This window comes from Morus notabilis, unplaced genomic scaffold (genome assembly GCF_000414095.1).
Source record: "Morus notabilis unplaced genomic scaffold, ASM41409v2 Scaffold93, whole genome shotgun sequence".
NCBI classification, from domain to species: Eukaryota; Viridiplantae; Streptophyta; class Magnoliopsida; order Rosales; family Moraceae; genus Morus; species Morus notabilis.
Genome location: NW_010364330.1, coordinates 153,235 through 172,625, shown reverse-complemented (window position 1 = coordinate 172,625; position 19,391 = coordinate 153,235). Strand labels below are relative to the sequence as shown.

The 19,391-nt window shown below is 32.9% G+C and overlaps 2 protein-coding genes across 7 annotated transcripts; both read left to right on the top strand.

Annotated features, from left to right (window-relative positions):
• Positions 1 to 4,054: 4,054 nt before the first annotated feature.
• On the top strand, positions 4,055 to 6,474 carry LOC21404281 (actin-depolymerizing factor). The gene is made up of 3 exons (XM_024171024.1): positions 4,055 to 4,137; positions 4,720 to 4,985; positions 6,028 to 6,474. Exons 1-3 carry the CDS (start codon positions 4,123 to 4,125, stop codon positions 6,176 to 6,178), a joined length of 432 nt encoding a protein of 143 aa, XP_024026792.1. The 5' UTR covers positions 4,055 to 4,122; the 3' UTR covers positions 6,179 to 6,474.
• Positions 6,475 to 11,837: 5,363 nt separating this feature from the next.
• LOC21404280 (cryptochrome-1) lies at positions 11,838 to 17,447 on the top strand. 6 transcript variants are annotated; one of them, XM_024171018.1, is made up of 6 exons: positions 11,838 to 13,018; positions 13,526 to 13,747; positions 13,988 to 14,694; positions 15,227 to 15,905; positions 17,023 to 17,085; positions 17,174 to 17,253. In XM_024171018.1, the coding sequence occupies exons 1-5, from the start codon at positions 12,706 to 12,708 to the stop codon at positions 17,034 to 17,036; spliced, it is 1,935 nt and encodes a 644-aa protein (XP_024026786.1). In that variant the 5' UTR covers positions 11,838 to 12,705; the 3' UTR covers positions 17,037 to 17,085; positions 17,174 to 17,253. The 6 variants fall into 6 exon arrangements, with proteins under 6 accessions (XP_024026786.1, XP_024026785.1, XP_024026783.1 ...); XM_024171017.1 differs by lacking the exon at positions 17,023 to 17,085 and having other exon boundaries at positions 11,839 to 12,008; positions 12,431 to 13,018; positions 17,174 to 17,447; XM_024171015.1 differs by lacking the exon at positions 17,023 to 17,085 and having other exon boundaries at positions 11,839 to 12,025; positions 12,431 to 13,018; positions 17,174 to 17,447.
• Positions 17,448 to 19,391: the final 1,944 nt, after the last annotated feature.

Sequence of the window (19,391 nt, the reverse complement as noted above, 5' to 3'; positions counted from 1 at the left end):
CCTGCGCTCGATGGTGGCTGCGCTTGCAGCAGCGCCGGTGCTGGCGGATCTGGAGGCAGCGGATCGGTTATAGGAAGGAGACGGGTTTTTTACGAAGTTGTAGAAGGAAAGGGCAAAAAGAGGTGTGAACTCTGGGGCATTCCGTTTGGTTTGTTGGGATGTTATTTTATTTAAGAATTTTCGTTACAGTAAAAATGTTAGATCGGAATATTTTTAAAAAAATCTTATTATATTAAAAATTAAATTTTAAATTTAAATTGAATATATATCTTCATTAAAAAGAGGTTCATATGACATCACGTGCGTGATTCTGTAAAAAATTTAACAGATTTTAACAAAAAGGGTTAAATTACTAATAATTTGAGAGTTTGAGGATGATTTCGTTAAAATTAACAAAATAGGAATTAAATTGTCACTTATTAAATAGTTTAAAGACTATTTGTGTCAATTATTTTTTTGTTGTTTGCTCTGTTATTTAATGAAATTTCATAATTTTCAAATAAAAAACTTAATTTAAAAAGTTTTTTTTTTAATTTGTAAATAATTTGAACTAATAATATAGTAATTATTAAGTAAAAAAAAAATCAAATGCCAAATTTTGACTTATCGTGTATATTTGATGTTGAATTAGGGATGCCCTAAGCTAACAGTGCACAACAACGCGGGGCCTCTTGAGACCAGGGAGAAAGTAGTTTACCAAAAAGGCTTTTTTTTTTTTTTTTAAATACTATGAAGTGTACCAAGATGTCAAGCATCAATGATCAATAGACAATTATATTAAGGTTGCAGGCATATCTAGCGATAAATTCACTTAATCCTAGGTTAAGGTGTAGAGGACAACTCTCATCTTCCAACTCATAATAATAATAACAATAATAATAACAGATGCAGTAACAACAACAATAATGATAATGATAAGGCAATTAATTGTTATCTTTTTTTTTCACACCTCGATTGTCTGTTTTGAACGTGTCAAGTAGTGCTGGAATTTTAGACGGACCGCCGACGACTGCCCGAAAAAATTAAAGTTGAGCCCGACACCCAAACCCGCCCGCCTGAAATTTTCGGGCAGTCCGCCCGAGCTTGAGAAGGCCTATGAATGGGCCGCGGGCTTGGTTTTGGCTGCCTGAGCCCAATCGGGCAGCCTCAGTCCGCCTGAAGTGCCCAAAAAAATATTTTTTATTATATTTTTAAATTTTTTATAATATTGTATACATATTATATATAATATACTATTATTTATTATTTGTATTTGTATATAAATAATTATTAGGTTATTTTGTGTTAAAATTATATAAAAATTAAAATCAACACACACTATTAACACAATTTAAGGAATTAATTTTGTATATTAATTTTTAAATTTTTAATTCATGATTGCCTGTTAAAAACCTTACCAAGAAAAACACAATATGGAAAAACTTGGTAAGAAAAAAGGGGGACAATCATTTTGTTACGAATTATAAATTTTACAAACTTACAAAGTCTAAATATTACAATTACAATGTCCAAAGTAAATAAATGTTTAGAAATCACAATTTAAATAGGGAAATTTGGGAGAAAAATGTTTAGGGGATGAGGAGTATTTATGGGAAAATTTTTGGGTTAAAAAATTGATTTTTTTCCCCAAATTCGAATCCAACGGTTATTTTTGGTCTGCGGGTCGGGTTTCGGGCGGGTTCGGGCTGAAATCAGGCAACGTTCAAAAAAAGAGCCGCTGTGGGTCGAGCTTTCGAGATGCGGTTCGGGTCGGGCGCTAACGGTCAAAAAATTAGCCATTGATCGGGCAATTCGGGCCGGAGGGAAAAAATTTCGGCGGTCGATAGTCGGGGGCTTTCGTTCGGCAACAGGCTTTAGCGATTCTGACCTTTCTCGGGCAGCCCGAGCCTGAGCCCGAAATCTTGCTTGAACGGGCGACCTTATGGGCCTGCCTGCCGAGTCTAAAAAATTTGGGCTTCGGGCAGGCCCGCCGGCCCAAAGTTCCAGTACTGGTGTCAAGTCAACCATTTTGTTAGTTTGTTGAGAAATTAGAAAGGAATGTCGGGGTGCGTTAGAATTAGTTTCAAAATGATTTTGTTTTCAATAAAAAGTAAAAATGAAATTGTTTTGAGAATCATATGATTTTGTTTTCAATAAAAAGTAAAAAGGAGATTGTTTTGAGAATCATATGATTTTATTTTCAATAAAAAGTAAAAATGAGATTGTTTTGTGACCGATTTCAAAATTACGTTTGATTAGTTTTTTAAGAGATTGTTTTGAGTATAATAAAAAAGTGAAATCGTGTTTATTAATTAATATATTATAATTTTATTGATAAGCAGTAAAAAATAAAAACAGAAAAGTGAAAACAACTTTCAAGTGTTTTCTAATTCCTTCAAGAAACCATTCTCACTGTCTTCATTTTCAAAACATTTTCTAAACAAACGTCGTGTCGTTTTCATTTTCATTTTTTACTTTTCGAAACGTGAAAACCATTTTCAAAAACGGTTCCAAACACGCTCTCTGTTTTGAACACTTTTATGTAGGGTTTTTTTTTTTTTTTTTGAGTAAACACTTTTATGTAGTTGGATGGATGCAATGATCACATTTTAAAATTAAAGGGCAAATTAACATAAATCTATAGTTTGGAGGACATTTATAAAATTAGTATTTAAAAAATTGGTGTCTTAATGAAAATTTGGGTGTCAATATAAGTTCCTAATAGTAAGGCTCAGTGGGACACAATCCTTAAGCCTTGTAGATAGGTTTGTTGCATTCTCTTAGATAGGTCTAGTAGCAGTTATGAAGTCTAATTATTTATCTTTTATTTTTAAGAAGTTTCTCTAATAAGATAAGAAAAAAAATAAAAACTAGCCCTATTGGAGTCTTAAAGGAGAAATTGGGTTGAAATCCTTTGACAAAGTGATGCATTGAGGGCCCGTTCACTTCGCTGATTTGAGTTTGTAATTCGAGTTGAGATGTGATTTTATGTGAGAGCTTTTTACTGTAGCAAAAAAGTTAAATATGACTGTTTCTGATAACTTTTTACTGTAACAAAACTTAAATTCTAAACTCGAATCGGTAAAGTGAACGTGGCCTCAAATAGAAGATGTTAAAGTGCATTACTTCAGGTCAACAAAGAGTAGGCCTCTCTAGCTCTTTGGTGGGGATAAATGCCACTAAATTTTTATTTCTCTCAAACATATCACTTCCATCATTCAAAAACCAAACTACATGGATTCGAGGCTCCACCAAGGCCTTCAAGGCCGAAACTCGAAAGGCTTATTGCGTGTCACAATGAGAACAAGAGGCCGAACATCTACACGTCTGACGAATATCACAGCCACTCAATTCCAATCCTACGGTGTCTAATCCTCGAAGTCCTCTTTTCTACAGTCTATAATCCACTAAATTGTCAATGATTTTCAAAGTCCCGACGTTCCCGGTAATCTTATTACACATATGAGAAAAACATATAGAGCGTTTACAATTAATTTTAAAATAATTTTGTTTTTAATAAAAAATAAAAATGAGATTGTTTTAAAAATTATTTTAAAATTGATTCTGAAATTGTGTTTGGTTAATTTTTTTAAGAAATTATTTTGAATATAATAAAAAAATAAAATTATATTTATTAATTAATATATTATAATATTTTTAATAAATACTAAAAGTTAAAAATAATTTTTTAACTATTTTTTAATTCTTTCACAAAAATTATTCCCGCTATTTATATTTATATTTATATTTTTAAAATATTTATTAAATAAACATCATTTTATTTTTATTTTTATTTTTTATCTTTTAAAATACGTGAAAATCGTTTTAAAAAAGGTTTCAAACATGCATGAGTTTAGGATCTGTGTCGAAATAAAAAAAGGAAGAGATAGATACGACGTCGTACACTGTTCTAAAAAAAAAACTTTTATTGGTTTTTTTTTAATCTCTATTATTTCTTTTCCTTCAAACCACGAAATTCTTTTCTTCTTCGCACTGTTCTACTAATTCCGATTTTCTTTTTCTTTTCTTTTTTTTTTTTCGGTGGCTGCTTTTTCTCCTTCTTTCTTCTCCACTCTCTCTCTCTTTCTCAAATTTTTCACTTCCGTCTCTCTCTCTCTCTCTCCATTGGCGATCGGGCCAGGCATGGCTTTCAGAGGGGTACGCTTCTTCCTTCTCTAATGGAGATCTGTCTTAGTTCTTTTTTTTTGGTAACGTTTTCAAGTGTAATTATCGTCTGATTTCATGTTTGGGTCGTTTAGACCTTTTAGGTTTTCTTATTTTCTGTCCCTTTTGATTCAGCGATTGCTTGATCTTTGTTCGAGTATGGGTTGTTTGGGATATTTGATTTTTGTTAACTCCAATGTATATATTATTCGCTAAATTCGGAGCTGAAATTGTGGTTTCAGTCAAATTTGACAGTTTCATTTGCTTTCATATGTCCGTGATTCGGTGATTAATAAATTGATTATAGTTTATGCGGAACTGAAAATTTTCAAGCTTGAATTCTAGATTCTGTTAGTTTCTTTTTTTCGCACTTCAGTTTTTAGAATTTTTCTTTTTATATTCCTTTAGAAATAATTTCAAAATTTTCAATCTCTTGTTGTTGATTAAAAAATGTAGTTTGGTAAATTTGTTAGGTGCAAGCAACTGATACAGAGACAATAATGGGGGTGATTTTTAGTTGTGTTTGCGTTGATTTTGGCTTTAGAAAATATTGAAAACTGGGTTTGTTTGTTGAAGGGAAATGCTTCGTCTGGCATGGGTGTTGCTGATCACAGTAAGAGCACGTTCCTCGAGCTGCAGAGGAAGAAAGTTTTCCGCTATGTGATTTTCAAGATTGATGAAAAGAAAAAAGAGGTCATGGTCGAGAAAACCGGAGGCCCGGCTGAAAGCTTTGATGATTTTGCTGCTTCATTGCCCGAGAATGATTGTCGATACGCGGTTTATGACTTTGATTTCGTTACTTCGGAGAATTGCCAAAAGAGCAAAATCTTTTTCATTGCATGGTTAGTTTCTTTTGCAGTAGCTAGATTCAGAACTAATAGGCTGTGTGTCTTTGTCCAGTTGCAATTGATTAATCAAACTCCTTTTTGACCAATTATCTAATTAGTCGACGATGTTATTGATTTTGCGCCTTACATTTGTGTTTATTATAAATTCAGGCTGTTGTTTGTGCTAGAAGCTTCAGTAGGACTTTCACACACTGAAGTTATTAGTTGATATCTCTTTGCTAATTGTCTTAATGAGCACTCGGATCGTGCATTTAGTGGTTTTCCAATTCTTTGATATGCATTAATGTAATCTTCCATTTCCCGTGTAGTACTTGATTGATTCTATCTACAAGATTAAATCTGTTTCCTTTGTTCCATGAATATCTTGGCTGTGTGCTTTACTTGTTGTTGGTAAATTGGCATGCTGGGACAGACAGTTCTGATCCTTTGTCATATAACTTCGTAGCAAAGGAAAGGACGTTGAAAACCCTTCTGAATTGTCATCTGCCTCTCTCTATTTCATGCCTTTGGTTGGTATTGGTTTCCTCAGTCTTGTTTGGTCATGTTTCTGAGTTTTAAAATATATGGTTGTTTAGTGCTGGAAGTATCTAAATTAGAGTTTGCATGTTGCTCTTGTTTAGCGTGTTAGGGATACAAAATGATTGCCAATAGATTGCTGTCAGATTCAGATATTATTCTTGTTGGAAAGATAACAAATGTTCTTGTTATATTCGCCTGATGGTGGCAACAGGACGGCTCTCCGCTTCCTGTTTACTTCTTCCCGCCCTTGATCTTCCTTACTTTTCCTGGAGTATTGTTGCTGCGGTAATACATTCGTTTTGGTGAGGGAGTGCTATTGTTATTAATTACTAATACTTTGCTTAGGCTCTTTGTCCTTAATTTTTCTCAATGTCGTTTCACGTTTGGACGAACTATATTATTTTTATTCTAAGCTGTTCAGTTGCCTGTGGAATCATCCTAACTCAGTGATTGCGTTATTTGGGAATTCTCGTGAACGTTCACTCATGGCTTTGCCTTTGTAAAACTTTGATTCTAGGTCACCGTCTGTATCGAGGATCCGTGCTAAGATGCTTTACGCAACATCAAAGGACAAGTTCAGAAGGGAGCTGGATGGAATTCACTATGAGATCCAGGCAACTGATCCAACTGAGATGGATCTTGAAGTCCTCCGAGACCGGGCACATTGAACACTTAAATGGTTTGTCATCTGGAAAGAAGTCCCTCGGGAATTCCTTCTAGCAACAAAAAAGGAATGCTCTTTCCTTTTTTTAATCAGTTTCTGATTTTCTGTAGTTGTACAAATTTCATATAGCTTAATTACTAAATAATCAGCACCTTGGGAAGGCTGATTAGGGGGCTCCTGGTTATTTACCCTTTGCAGGGATATTTTGGGGCTTCTTCATTGCCATGATGCTTCTCAGGTGATATTGGGTATGTTATGGTGATGGATATTAAGATTGATAATTTTACTCCTATTATCCTATCACTGAGCATTTCCTAGCATCCATTTATAACTTCACCATATGTTGCTATTTTGCAACTTTGCCTGCTTATTATTATTATTATTATTATTATTATTATTGGCTGCTACATCCAGATTCAATCTAGTGAACCAGATCCTGTTTTCTCTTTTTGTTCCTTTTTCTTCTTTTTTGCTTTGGTGATTGACAGAATGAACACCTTAGCCTGTGATATGCTTTCTGTTGCACAAAGTGGACACACTTTTCTGTTTTTTCCATCTCAAGTGGACAGATTTTGACCTTGTTTAGAATTGATCCCGTTTTTATTTTTTACGGCAATGAAAATAATTTTTTAGTTTAGTATAAAATGAGAGAGAAATGAAAAATAATTTTTAATCATTTTTTATTTTTTTTTCTGAAAATAATTTTTTAGTTTAGTATAAAATGAGAGAGAAATGAAAAATGATTTTTAATTATTTTTTATTTTTTTTTTTGATTTCTCTTCTCTCGAGGAGAGAGAGAAAGAGAGACATTAATAGATTTTTTTACACTGAAAATAATTTTTTAATAAAATTATTAAACGCATTTATAAAAATGATCACTGTCTGAGATTAAAAATGTTTTTATTTTTATTTTCGTACAAAAAATAAAATTATTTTAAAATGAGTTTTAAACGGGACATTCAGGTCCCATTTTCACTGTTTTGGGGTTCTTTGATGATGTTTTTAACAACCAAAAGTTTCAAGTCCGGAAAAGTGTCCATTTTTTGAGCGAAGTGGTTTCTTTTGTGAGAATTCAGCATGAAAAAAATTATATATATATATATATATTTTTTTTTTCTTGGACAGTTTCAAATCATCAATAGTTTTGATAAATTATCATATTTTTTTTAATTTAATATAATTATGATTTTATTTGAATTGTTCAGAATTATCTGCTATCGATGAGGTATTTTTATTATATGTGAACTATTTTCCTGGTCCTTATAAAAGGGAGAATAATTTAACTATTATTTTTCTAAAAATATTTATAACAAATTGAAAATATTTATAATAAATTGTGCATTTGAAAATATTTATGGTAAATAGTAGGGTAAATGATTCATTTACAAAACCATATTTACGGTGAATTTATCTTATATATTTACTTTGTAAATAATTTACCGCAGGCATGTTATTTATTGTAAATATTTTAAAATTTCATATTTATAATGCTATTATTTTACCTGAGAAAATTAGCCAAGTCACCGTTTGCCATTTTTTTTTCTTGGGCGTGCTCTCAAACCTTGGTGATGAAGGAAGCTTGGGAAACCGCGCTTGGTCAAATATGTCGGCTGACTGTTTTTCTTTTGTTCTTTTCTGTTTTTTCTTTGAATGGAAGAAAGATAATTGCTCCATAATGATAACACTATGGCTCAACAAAGAACTACACAATCTTTCTAGCGAAAAAAAAAAATACAAAGAACTACACATTTGAACTCATTTATTTTATTAATTTAAATTTAAAATTTGAATTTTATTATAGTAAAAAATTCTCAAAAGTAATTATATTTAATTTTTTTATTACAGTTAAAAATTTTCACATAAAATTAAATATCAACTTAAATTAAAAATTTAAATAAAAAAACTAAACGAGTCATAACATCACGTACAAAATTATCAAAATTGGATTTTACTGATCATTGGAGTTAAGGCAGCTATTACTCTGTTTATCAAAAATAAAAGAAATTTAAGAAAACAAGAAATCCAGGCATTTAATTACCTCAAAAAATGTTTATATATTATGAGTGTTTAGTTTGTTGATTTGAGTTTTTAATTTAAATTTAGATGTGACTTTATGTTAGAATTTTTACTGTAATAAAAAACTTAGATATGATTATTTCTGAAAGTTTTTTACTGTAACAAAACTCAAATTTTAAACTCGAATCGGTAAAATAAACGAGATTTATGTCTTGAAAATACTTTAGGAGCCGCTAAAGCCTAAATATACTAAAAATTTCTTAAAATGAAAAACCACAGGTGCCTAAAAACCTCTGTGGATTGTCTTTTTCATTTTTCTTGTTATCTTGCACATTTTTCTATCAAAAGACGGATTGTACGGCTTTCCCAACAAAACTAAAGAAAACCAAAAGTCTTTTCCTGAATTTGGAAACAGAATCAGGAATGAGTGTAATATTATATACTGGGCCACGTGAATAGAACCCCAAAAAAAAAATGCACATGTTCTTGTACTGTTGTTGAAAGTCTTTCTATATTTAGAATTACAATATATTCATTTTTGATTCTAAATCATAATTCATAATTTTTTATAATATATTCTCTCATAAAAAATACACGTAAAATGAAAATAATTTTAAATCATAATTTTAAATACATAAACTAAACGTCTCCAAATATAAAAAAGCAATTAGGGCACGACCATGTGTTGTAAAGCTATATATCACATGTGCCTTTGTCGTTGGATTCTCATGGATATACAGCTACTTACCTAATCTTTGTACCTATATCTTTAATGTCCTTCTTCATCTTTGTTTAATGGTAAATCTTGTCTTTTCTTATAGTCTTTTAAAAAAAAATCCCAACTCAACTTTATTAAGAATTAGCAGTGTTTTAAGATTATATTTACTTAAAATACCATTTCAAAAGTTAACGGTGTTAGATAAGAATTCCTGATCAAATTTATATAGTATAAAGTATAGTAATAAAATACTTTTGAACCATCATTTTATTTTAATGCAGATATCTTTTCTTAATCTAATTAGTACTAATGTAATTAGCATGTAACATACCCAATATATTTGCTAATCATATTTTCTTTGTCAGACTTGTTTATTTTATTTTACTTTATTTTATCTTTTTATGAGTCTCTATTTATAATATACATTTATATTCTTAACAAAAAGAAAGAAATGTCATAATCAAATAGTATGTATGCACTGCAATAAAACACTATCTAAAGTGATTTTTGATGGCCTACTAAAGATTTTTTTTTCTTCTCAAAATATAATCTCAATTGGAAATTCTATGTCGGCTCGGCTTGGTGTTTTTTAAATAGTTGTAATTTGTAGGGACCGTTGTTTTGTAATTTCATTAGAGTGATTGTTTTTATTATTTGGTTAATTTGTAACTTTCTGATTTGACCCCATTAAAAATAATACACTATGAAACACAAAGTGTTCGTACTAGTAAAACATGCCATAAAAATTTAATCTAGAACTTTAAAAAAATTACTCGTGATATGACAAGACAATGTGTCCTACCATAAACTAAGCTTTTATGTGTGCTTCATTATTGAGGTGTCAAGGAACTTTTTTTTATCGAGTTTTTACATGCGTCTTCCTTCTTGAGTTACGTTAAATTTCACTAATGAATCTGGTCTTAATTAAGGGTTTAATCTCATATACTACATCTACAAGGTTATTGGTATTCGTGTGTATCTATCCTTTGGGAAAAAAGGACAAATTTTATAAATTTTTTCATAACTTTATTATTTGAGTTAACATGCTATTGAATTTTTAAATGTGCATGTTGTGCTAACTGAACTTTGTCATTTGTGTTAACTGAACTTTGTCATTTGTGTTAACATATCCCCTGAGGTTAACTTCGTTAAGTTTTTTAACGAAAATGCTTATAAATGCGTCCTGAACTTTGTCACTTGTGTTAATATGCCCCCTGTATTTTAAAATGTACACGTTTTGCCCTCCGAACTATGATACGTCTCCAACTTTTTCTCCTCAATCTTGATTCTATTTGTTTTTTGAACGAAAATGTTGATATGACAATTAAATTGCTAATTATCTATAATATTTGAGGTTTATTAAATACATTCTCCTCTAAAAATGTTAGTGAAGCACCAATTCTCAAAACATTAGTTGATTAGACGAAAAAAAATGAGGAGTAAATCAGTATAATGTAGTGAATTTTGTTAATTTTTTTCTTAATATTTCACCTATATAGAAGTGCTCAACATAAAGCATGTTTATGCTTTATACATATATAACATTTCTAAATCTAAATGCGTTCATGTCATTTATTTTATTGTACCTTTTAAAAAAAAAACAACAACACAAACCTTAAGAAACCCATTAACTTAACAAATTTTAATGGTCAAATATCATAAATAATTAGCAATTTGATGGTCATATCAATATTTTCGTTCACAAAGCTGATAAAATCAAAATGAGCGGAAAAAAATTGGAGAGATATCATAGTTCAGAGGGCAAAACATGTACATTTTAAATTTCATGAGGCATATTAACCAAGTGACAAATATGGCTGTACATAAATCTGAACAACCCGCAAACCTAACCCATCCCACCCCAATCCAACCAGAAAAAGGCAACGTATAACATTATTTTTTATTTTTGGGCCCACTAAATGTCTGGCACAATGTGTTTGGGACGGTTTGTGGGTTGGGCCTATAATAACCTGCACACCCCAACCCAACCCGCACAAACATGCCTGATAAGGAGTCTATGAGTGTGGATTGATAATGATGCTTGTTGTTGCAGTGCTTGCTTTGGATGGATTTGAATTAAGCCTCTAATTTATGTTTGCTTTATGTTTGATGTTGGATGAACTACTTTGCTTCATGTTTGATGTTGGATTGAACTTTGAATTACTATCTATTTGATGATGGACTAATCAGTATTATTTCTATTTGATGATGAACTTTGAATATTAGAGTTATGTTTAATTATCAATATTAGTTCTATTTGATGGTCAATATTATTTGATGATGAACTTTAAATGTTGGAGTTATTATTTCTATTTGATGATGACCTTTGAATATTTGATTGAATTATGATTCTTTGAATGATGAATCCGACCACCCAACCCACCCTGCTCCAACCCAACCTAAATATCATTGGGTTGTGAAATTTTTCTAATATCATTGGGGCTAAAAATATGTGCAACCCGTACCCTTTGAGGCGAGATAATAAAAAGTCTTATCTTACACCAACTTAATCCATGATAGCCCTAGTGATAAAGTTCGAGGGTATTTAAATGCATTTTTGTTAAAAAATTTAACAGAGTTAACCTTAAAGAACATGTTGACACAAATAATAAATTGAGGAGGCACCATATGAATACTTTAAAATTTAAGCCGCATGTTGACAATAAAATTTAAGGGGAATTTATAAAATTTGTCCAAAAAAAAAAACTAAGGCAACTAAATACTCTTTACAAGCAAATTACCATGTGCCACTTATGGTAGATTCATGTATTATGTCAGTTTGTGAAAGGAAAGGTCTTATCTATTTCACGGTGGGCACTTCACCGAAGCTACCAGAAAGTGTTTTTCCACCACAATAACAAATATCACTTTCAACTCGTCCACGTGACCTGACATTACTACATACAAATGGATTCCATACTCACCAAAAACTCATTTTCCTCATTCACCCTTCTTAGTTAAAAAAATAAAAAACATGCCCTGTAGATTTTGCATAGAAATAATCTAAGTAGATGTTTTTTTTTTTTGATGTATCATATATATCTTTTTTGCCCATGTCCGAGCAAAGCATGAAAAGATACTACATGGGAGGAGTTCTTTGGTTGGTGGCAAACTTTGGTATTTTGTTATCTTCTCGAATCCTCATCTGCTTCTGATCAGCCAGAGTTTTTCTTTTTTTCCTTTGTTTTTGTTTGAGTGTTGTGAAGGCTGTTTTTGTCTGGTTATATTCTCTTCTTCTTTTGGTTTTATATTTTTCCTAGATATTCTTGGTCTTTATGGATAATATTCTTTAATACGCATAATTGAGTATATTATATCTTGGGGTTTGTCTCAGATCCATTGTACACAGTCACATGATCAACTCTGATCTGTAATTCCAGAGTGGAGAGAAAGAGAACTGTTTGTTGAAAGCTCCTGGTGAACTAAAGATGGAAGACAAAAAAAAAAGTTTCATAATTTCAGTATTTTTTGAGGAAGTTCCATCTACTGGTTTGCGTTGACTTTCTTTTTTTCCTTCTGCAGTTCTAGAGCTTTATTGTCAATGGTGGATCAAGTTTTGAGCTTTTTAGTGGGAATCCTTAATTGGGTATAAAATATTAGAATCCTTTTGTTGGTAAGATTTTGGATCTTGTGGAGAAGAGTAAAAGAGTTGGGACTTCAAATTGCTTCATGGGTTTCTCAGATTTAGCATCATGAGAACTTTATTTAGTGTTTTTAGTTGAAATAAGGAAAGAAAGAATAGAGAACTTAAATTTTGATGTATCATTTTGAAGCTTAAAGTAGCTGAATTATGCAACATGGGTAGTAGTAGTAAGACCATAGTTTGGTTTAGAAGGGACCTAAGAATTGAGGACAATCCTGCTTTAGCAGCTGCTGCTAAGGAGGGTAGTATTCTTCCCGTCTACATATGGTGTCCTAAAGAGGAAGGGCAGTTCTATCCGGGTCGGGTGTCGCGGTGGTGGCTGAAGCAGTCTCTAGCCCATTTGGAACAGTCTCTGAAATCCCTTGGGGCTGAGCTTGTGCTAATCAAGACCCAAAGTACTTTGGAGGCTCTTTTGGAGTGCATCAAAGCCACTGGGGCTACCAAAGTAGTGTTTAACCATCTTTATGGTATGTTCTGTTTCCTTTTCTTAAAGTAGCGTCATTACACTTGAAACACACATATGATGCGTTTTAGTTGAGTTTAAAGGTCATAATTGGATTCATTTTTGTGTTTTACCATCTTTGGTGAGGCTCTAATGTTCATTAGCTTTCAATTTCTTTTGTATGAAAGTACGGGATATTTCTGTCTGGTTCAAAGGTTTGAATAGGTTTAAACAAAAGTTTGAATTTTTGTAAGATCAAACACTGTAACAAAAAGGTTTTGGATTGTCGTTCAAACAGCAAACCAAATTGGTCCTTGGTTTAATGGGGTGTTTTGACGAGGCAATTTGATCGAGCAATTCGGATAGTTGGGATCCTTAATTTTTCGGTGGATGGGCTTACATCATCAATATCAATTTTATACGCATTTCTTACTTCTTACAGAGTCACTGCATGTCTGCAATTGAGATCTTTCAAAGTTCATAGATTTTATGTCTCTTGCGCGCCTATTAGTTATCGCTTTTGTCTATCCAGATCCTGTTTCGCTTGTTCGTGATCACAACGTTAAAGAAAAGCTTGTGGAGCTAGGTATTTCTGTGCAAAGCTACAATGGAGATCTGCTGTTTGAGCCATGGGAAGTATATGATGATAAGGGTCTTGCATTTACAACCTTTGAGGCATATTGGGAGAAGTGCTTTCAAATGCCAATGGAACCTGTTTCGCTTCTTCCTCCATGGAAATTGATACCAACTACAGGTACACTTTCAAAGTATCTTTATCTTTCTGGTATTTTTCTCATCAATGCAGTAATTATATATCCGTGCTTCTTTCCATAGAATTTTTCAATAGAAAAGAAGGGTCATTCCTCATTGTTTCCTACCTAATTCCGGACCTAAAACCTTTACATGCGTATGTATGAGCTTGTATGCAAAAGAAAAAAAACAGAAGATGTAAAAGACAAATAGTTGAGACATGGTTTTGTGGTGTCACTGATAGGAACAATTGCAAAGTGTTCAATCAACGAATTGAGTCTCGAAGACGAGTCAGAAAAAGCTAGCAATGCCTTATTAGGAAGAGCCTGGTCTCCAGGTTGGAGCAGTGCAGATAATACTCTAACCGAGTTTATTGAGGAGCACCTTCTCAACTATTCAAAGAATAGGCTAAAAGTTGGAGGAAACTATACATCACTTTTGTCTCCATATCTTCATTTCGGGGAATTAAGTGTGAGAAAGGTATTCCAATCTGCTAGAATGAAGCAGATACTGTGGACAAAGGAAGGGAACTCCACTGGGAAAGAGAGTGTGAACTTTTTTCTTAGGGCCATCGGTCTAAGAGAGTATTCTCGTTATCTTTGTTTCAATTTCCCATTCACCCATGAGAGATCGCTTCTTAGCAACCTGAAATTTTTCCCATGGCAACCGAATACTGCTCATTTTAAGGCTTGGAGACAGGGTCGAACGGGCTATCCATTGGTTGATGCCGGAATGAGAGAGCTCTGGGCAACTGGGTGGATACACAACAGGATTAGAGTGATTGTTTCAAGTTTCTCAGTGAAAGTTCTTCTTATTCCTTGGAGATGGGGGATGAAGTATTTCTGGGATACTCTTTTGGATGCAGACTTGGAAAGTGATATCCTGGGTTGGCAGTATATATCAGGAAGCTTACCAGACGGTCATGAACTTGAGCGCTTGGATAGTCCAGAGGTTTGAAATTGTTATTCTGTTTATTGATTAATGCCACTACATTTATACTCAAAATCACTTGAATCCTTATTATGGAGAACATCTTAATACTCTAACCACATCTAACTTACGTTCCTTTTTTTTTTCCTTTGAAAGTTTCTTTCTTAGGGTGTGTCACCTTAAACTTTGATTTTCGCGTCTTTATATCTGGATTCTTCATATTTCAAAGCTCAAGGTGTTCCCTATTGTTAAAAGAGCTAGTCCTTGGAAATTCCTGCAGGCTTAAATTTATTGTGCCTTGCATAACATTTGAAATCTGTACAAGGATACTGAAATCAAAATTGCGACTTCTAATGCAAGGTTTGGTGAATCTTAAAATTCTTTCTTGCATGTTTGGGAATAAGAAAGTTAGCTAACTTAAGAGGGAAATAACATGTTTTTAACTTCATAGTGTCTGCATTGGAGACAATGATCAGAATTTAGATGTTTCGTGACAAAGATTGTGCCCTATTTTCCCTCATTCTTATTCGTTTTTCTGAAATATTGGTGTTAGCTTCAAGGCTCAAAATTTGATCCAGAAGGGGAATATGTGAGGCATTGGCTACCTGAGCTAGCGCGATTGCCAACTGAGTGGATTCATCATCCATGGGATGCACCAGAATCTGTGCTTAAAGCTTCAGGAGTAGAGCTGGGATTAAACTATCCAAAACCTATAATTGAGATTGATTTGGCTAGGGAACGTTTGACCGAGGCTATAATGAGGATGTGGGAACTGGAAGCAGCAGCAAAGTCCGCTGAATCAAATGGCACGGATGAAGAAGTCGTCGACAACTCAGATCGTATAGAAAGTTCAGCCATCCCAAAGGTGGTCTTAAAGGGAAGGGCACCATGTCATACTGTTTCATCGAATGATCAGAGGGTTCCCTCATTCCACAATGCAAATAACAACACACCTAATAGGAAGAGATCCAAAAGTATACAAGAGGAAAAGCCGCCAATACCCGATAATTCACAAAATCTGGTAAAGGCTGGGACCTCGAGAGCAGATGAAGACTTGTGCTCCACGGCCGAATCTTCATCGGCTAAGAAGCAGACAACCAGTGATAATTCGTTTTATGTTCCTCAATCGTATTCCATGTCAATAGGCAACCCTTCCCAGGAGTGTGAATCGTCTGGCATGATACGGCCAGGACAAGAACATGTTGACATGGAACAGAGTTCGGGCAAAGATGGTAAGCAATCTAATTCTAAACTATTGCAAATAAATTTCGTTCTCACCATTAGTAGATTACTTCGAAATGCATTTATAAGCAAATAAGTTGGTTCCTGTTTAAAGCTGCACTAGTGTTGTGCATTCCTCTAGCCAAAGTACCAAATAAATGGTTCGCTTTCAGTAATTGAAAGAGTGCGTTTCAGCCAAAATTTTGTTGTTGGTGGTTGCTGCAAACACCTTTTAGTGGCATTATCATAAGGGCTTGTATATTTGGGGCGTGTTTTTTTTGTAAAAACTGTAATTAAATATAATGGGAATGGAGAAGTTCTTTAAAAAGAAAGAAAAGAAACAAGAAATGCAATCATTGTTTCTCTTGGTGTCTATTTACATATTAGGAAGCAGAATTGTATAATCTAATTCACTTTCTAGTGTTTACTAATTTTGGGAATAGAAATCCTAATATCTTGAGAACTAAAATGTCGCTAAAATGTTGCCGTGCCTATAACTATTAGTTGAAACAGTATGGCCATAAAAGAAATCTTGTGGTTTGTTCCAATTCAAACGGAAAACAAAACCAAGATTTCTCAGGACTGGGTTTTCCTTTCTCAATTCCTATATCGTGTTGACCCCACCACAGTTGAAATTATTGTTGTAAGTAAACACGGGAATAGGTAGAAAGGGGAAACACTCCTCTTATCTTTCTCATTCATGAAAACTAAAAAGTGCCCTTAATTGGTAGTAGCTGCACTTTTGGTGACTTAGTTTGGCAAAGTCTTTTTTCTGTTAACTATTTTGTAAGCAGTTTCTACAGATGACGCATTGCGTCTATGCCATAAAACTCTATATATCTTTCTTCTACTATTGGACCGGCAGAGGTCTTAAATTAAGTCTTTAGAAAATTTTGTTTTTGGAATATTTCTGGTGCCCATTTCAGTGAACTTACGTTTCTTCTTCTAATAAGGCCATGACAGAACTCATTATATTTTGGTAAAAAAATGTCATGTTTTGCGCACATTAGATGTGTGTGCTCAAGACTGTATTTTACTTCAGAGAGATGTTTCTTCTTTTGAGTTCCGCAATTTGGTATAACCATACATGTTTTGGACACAACTTTTACTTACATGTTGAGTTCACAGAGAATGCCACCTAAATTCCTGAGTGATTTCTAGCTGTTTCTTTCCAAGACAAAACATGACATGGTAGGTCATGCACTCGACGTGTCGTGATCGAAAACATGTTCTCCGACGTTTGGTTATTCTACATGATCACCAGTTACATTGCTTGCAGGACTTGACAACACACTTTGTGGGGATGCATATCCATCTGACTCAAGGTTGCAGCCACAGTACCTATGCTCTGAGAGGGGAGGATATTGACAACATTATCACTGATAATTTTCCTTCTGTGCAAAAGGAGAGTATACAAAAGGGTTTTTTTTCATGACGTTCCATTGGAAACAGTCAATAGTCTTATCCTCATTAGGTTAAAATATGTTTTATGTTTCACTTAATTGTTGGGTTTGGTCCACTAGATGTGACTTTTAACATATCTATATCTATATCCACATCATATATATATATTGTTGTTGTTTTTCTTTCTTTTTTTCCTTAACGCTCTTGACTAATTTGCTTGTTTGATCTTAATCTCTTGTTCAGTAAAGTTGAATTAGGATCAGACGAATTGCGATCCAACAATCGGCATATTCCCTAGCTACGAAGCACGGGTAGTTTCCTTCTTCACGACGAAACTATCACTTTGTGATTGGAAGCATTATGAGGTTCTAGAAAGCACAGTTTGTCATTAACTTTTTGACGTGCAAGCAAATTCTCTCCTATTTGTCATGTTGTTTTCTAGAAGAACAAGTCCGAAGGTGACTGACTTTTGTGTGCCGGTTTATTTGGATCGCACCTTTGAAAACTGAAATATTTTACTAGCTAAAGCAGAAATTACAGTAGTTTCTACTAGACTTTTTTTTTTTTTTGAATTTTATTCATTATTCTTATATATTCAGGACGCATGCACACCGATGTTGGTTCTTAAACGCTCATGCTTTGGCTTTAATGAATTGGTCAAAGAGTAACTTTTTTCATTTTGAAGAGTGTTCGGGACACCGATTTTTATTTAACGTTTAATTTATATCAATTTTGAATTGTCATTTTTCATCGATCATTTTAATATCTTATTGTTAAATAATGTAACAACATTTTACACAATTACCAATAAAAGAATAATAATTGAGAGTTGCTCTAGCGAAATGAAATTAAAGTTGGTGATATTCCTAACCTCATTCTTTCACTTAAGAACTAAAATAACATATTTTTTATGTTGTTGCTTAGGTATAATCGCTTTCTTCTATGTTTCTTTTTTTTCTTTTATTGCTGAAATTTTTTTATGGTATTTATAAGAATGAAACATTGTTTATCAATAGAACAATACTATTAAAGAATTTACGTTCTTTTTTCAAGCATTTTCGTACTTTGTCGTAATGTTTTTGAGTTTTGACATTCCATGGGCGTGTTTGTCACATAGTAAATCATGTACAAAACATAAGCAACCAAAAGGAAAATGATGTAGTTAGAAAATAAGAAAATATGAGAGAGAGAGAGAGAGAGAGACTAGAATTAACTTTCTTCCCAACTTTGACCTGTCCTGAACGGCAAAATCTATATATATCATATATATATATATATATATATATACACTACTGCAGATATATGTAATATGGTTTTTGTATAGGAGAGTGGGTTAATTTGGGGTCGTTTTGGCATAGTTGTTGTTCAGTTGATCATATGTATAGAAACGTTAAAAGCTAATGAGCTTCTTTGCATATGCGTATGTGGTATTCTTATTTCTTTTATAACTGTTGGGAATTTGTTTTGCATATTTGAGTCTGCGGAAAGAAACTTGCAGAAAACAATATTCATTGGAGACACAAAACAGAAAATATTTTATTGTTGAAAATCCTAAACATTATCACTCGAGTGAGTTGTGATAAGAGTAAAGGAGTGGCCTCTACATAGAGCCTACCCCTATTTTACATCCCAATCGTGGCAAGTCCGGATGTGTAGTGGTACATCTGTTTCTTATTTGTATTTGAGCAGACCTGCAAAATGTGCATGCCACTTATTTTGCTGCTTGTGTTCTTTTTCGATTTATTTTTTTTTAAAGAAAGAAGAATATAATTTTTTTCTAATTAAGGCTTAGTACTTCAAAGACGTATCAAAATTAGCATTGTTGAGACGAGAGATGACAAATTGACAACCTATGAACCTAGGTGTGTTTTTTTATAATTCAAATCACAATTTAAGTTTTTTATTTAAGAGAAAACAATGTAGTAAAAACGTAGAATTTGAATTTTTGTGAGAGAAAATTAATTTCTCTCACAAAATTTCAAATTCAACTTTTTGCTACTTTCTCTCACATAAAAAATTTAAGTTGTAATTTGAGTTGTGAAAAGAATAATGCCTAAAAATTTAAGTTGTGTTTTGAGTTGTGAAAAGAACAA